The sequence below is a fragment of the Cryptomeria japonica genome, chromosome 10 (assembly GCF_030272615.1).
Source record: "Cryptomeria japonica chromosome 10, Sugi_1.0, whole genome shotgun sequence".
NCBI lineage: Eukaryota > Viridiplantae > Streptophyta > Pinopsida > Cupressales > Cupressaceae > Cryptomeria > Cryptomeria japonica.
The window spans coordinates 102,485,901-102,489,324 of NC_081414.1; the positions used below are offsets into that span (position 1 = coordinate 102,485,901).

Genomic DNA, 3,424 nt, shown 5'->3' on the forward strand with positions numbered 1-3,424 from the left:
ACAGGGAATATCTGTACCAAAGCTCGTCGTTTTGTTTCCCCGATTCCGATGAAGAAATCCATACAAGAATGAAAAACAGAAGAAAGAATCTTCTTCACAAGGCCAATTCAATACTCGAACCCCAATCACCATATATATATATTACAATCCGGGCTCTACGTTAAGAAGCACTGTGAAACGGTTGTGGTCTTCAAATTTGAGAAGAGCAATGGAAGGAAAGCATAGTTATACGTTGAAATTAGTGTGGTTTATGGTGGGTCTGGTTGGCGCTGCGATGATGATAAGCGGCGGAGTGAAGGCGGCGATATCGTGCTCCACGGTGACGTCAGATTTGAGTGGATGTCTGTCGTATGTCACCGGCGGCTCTTCACAGCCGTCAGCCAGCTGCTGCAGCGGCGTGCGCACTCTCAACAGCGCCGCCGCAACTCCACCCGATCGACGAGCCGCATGTAGCTGCATTAAATCCATTGCAGGCGAGGTCCCAGGTTTCAGATGGGATAGGGCCGGCCAATTGCCTGCACAGTGCGGGGTTAACATCGGCTTTCCCATCACACCTAAGTTTAACTGCTCCACGTAATACCTTTTTTCATTATCTTTTCCCATTTATTTTCATGGCTGCCTTCGCTTCATGATCATCATTCACTCTTTGCCCATTTGTTTTCATGAACAGGATTAACTGATTCGTCTGGGTGGCTGCTGCGACCATACTTCTTCAGCTACCTTTAGTATTTATGTACTGTGACTAGGAGTGTGGGTATAGTGTTTGTAGTGTAAGATAACATAGATCTGTGTCTCTTCTGCTGTTTGTGAATTACAAGTCTATGATACGGCGGCATGCTCTGGAACCCAAAGTTCTTGCTATAGCGTTGTGGCAAAGCTTGCTTGTGTTTATGTGTTTGCAAATCTAAGATATTATTATTATAAAATTAAAGAAAAGTGTTACATTTTATTTGTGTAGAGCTGAAACAATGGCCACATAAAATGATTTAGACCAAATAAATCTCAATTGAATACAAATGTATTTTCCTATTATTTTTCATATGATTTTTTCCATTAGAATTAGTGTTTAAAATATTTATATTAATTTATAATTGATAAAGCCATGCTAAGGGCTAATGAAAATTATTAAAAAAGATTTTTTTAATTTATATTTAAATATTATAAATTTTAAATTAGATTCATAGCCACAAAAGCAATCTAAACTGTTTGTACATTCATGAACATGAATAAGATTAGTGAACAAAAAATTTGGTGCTTGAAATAAACTTATGGAAATGAATGGTGTTAGGATCAAGAATGGATAAGATCTTTTTCCAACTTAATGCAAAATTAATCATTTTACACACTAATTAACATTATTAAAGATCATATATTTTTTACAAGCCAAAAAATAAGGAAAAATGACATGAGTGTATGTTTTCATCATGTCATGCATTTAAAAGCAATATAAATCACAAATAACAATTATTTTCTCCAAAAGACAAAGAGAGTAAGATTAAGATTCCACCTATTAAGCAAACACGATTTTTTTACCATGTAGACAAAGATTGCACTTTGCAAATATCTCAATACTAAGACTTTGACTATGATGTTGGATCTAACAAAATAATTCCATTTCAATAGGAATGAGCTGTCAAAGGTGTATATCTAGATATAAAATATGAACAAATTCTATAAATAGTATGACGAAATTTCTTTACCTATCTATAAATATGCTATATAGATACAACAAAAAATCTTAGTTTGATACTAGAATATTTAAATTTAGTCAAATCCTGCGTAAATATTAAAATTTATGAAATTAATTATGAGAAAATAAATTAATTAATAGTATGGGTATTTAATTATGATATTTTTGTATTATTTTATGTTTAAATGTCAAAAATATATTTATCAAGGTTTCAGAATTGAATATTTGGTTGCTAATCTATAAATTTGTCTTTAGAAACTTATGACTTGTAGAGACGATCTAATAATTTGTTATAGTGACATGTTTAATCATATTGTCTAATATCTACATTTAGGATGAATAGCTAATATTTATACATACCTATAAAATATATATTGAATCACAAAGATGATGTTCCCTTTGGCCTAAATCTTAATATATTAGCTTTAAAACTTTGAACAAAAAGCTCAAAAACAAAAAAGCAAGTATCCATTGATTATATAATCATATGATGACAAAATAATTTCCTTTGTTATCTTTTCATAAATTGAATCTAAATCCATTGTTTAATTATGTTCAAGTGATTCATTTTACTAGAGCCGGTCATTGATTCTAAAAAGTGATAAAATCTTTTAGCTATGTAGATAATAATTGCACTTTGTAAATAGTTCAATAGAAAGGGTTCTGATAATGTATATGAATGTAAAAGAATGATTTGATTTCAATATGAATGAGGTATCAAAGATGTATATCTAAATACAAAATACAATCTAACTCTATAAATAGTGTGATAAAAGGTCTTTCCCTATGCAAAATTGTGCCCCATATATAGATACAACAATACATCTTAGTTTTCTACTATAAAATTATCATAGTTATTATGTAAATTAAAACAATGTAATCAAAGTCATGAAGAATGTCATTAGTAATACCTATGCTTTCTAATGGGTTTCACGGAATATGTAATTAAGAATGATAAAGAAACTAATATGATAAAAAAATGTATCATAATGTGATCAACATCTAAACATGTCTACCAAAGATAATCACTAGTATATGTAATAGATTATTCTTAATAAAGAAAAGTCAAATAACAAGGATAGCTAGATAATAATCATGTAAACCGCATAAAAAATAATTATAATCATCAACAAATAGAATCATATAAGATGTGAGAGGTAATATAAAATATATATAAACATTTAATTATCATCAACAATAGCCTCCCCAAAATAAGAATAGAATTGGTGATCAGAATCTGTCTTTATTGCTGGTCTACGCCGCATGACCTCGTTTAATTTAAAAAATGCAGGTTTGTACAAGGCCTTATGTTTGCAAGCCGAAAAATGCGTTTGAAAGTCATTTTTTTTATCTGCAAAGATTGAAACGGGAAGTGACAAAAACAATCTGTACAAACAAGACAAATTTTAAACTTTACTTGTGTTTGAGGAAATGACAAAATTTTAGCTTGAAACTTAATATAAAAAAGAAAAAATCATATGGGTGCCATCATGGATCTTGAAAAACTGGTGTGGTTTCAGTCAAACGTAAGATCAAACAAGAAATTTGGTGTATTAACGGCTCTTCTTTTTGTTTCTTAAAATATTTTATGTAGACCTGCAAATGGGAAAAGCTTACATCCAGCTTTCTCTTCATTGGAGCAAGCGTACAATCTTCTAGTGTCTCTTGCAGCATTGCTAAAAGACCATTTAGATAGCTTTTAAGGTCATTAGATGTAGATTATATAACCTAAAT

General features: G+C 31.0%; 1 protein-coding gene across 1 annotated transcript; it reads left to right on the top strand.

The window, feature by feature from the left end:
* The first annotated feature begins 208 nt into the window (after positions 1-208).
* On the top strand, positions 209-577 carry LOC131072642 (non-specific lipid-transfer protein A-like). Its single transcript, XM_058008877.1, has one exon. The coding sequence runs from the start codon at positions 209-211 to the stop codon at positions 575-577; it is 369 nt and encodes a 122-aa protein (XP_057864860.1).
* Positions 578-3,424: the final 2,847 nt, after the last annotated feature.

Excerpts from the sequence above, each read along its gene's own strand:
- LOC131072642 (XM_058008877.1), top strand. The coding sequence starts at position 209 with ATGGAAGGAAAGCATAGTTATACGTTGAAATTAGTGTGGTTTATGGTG.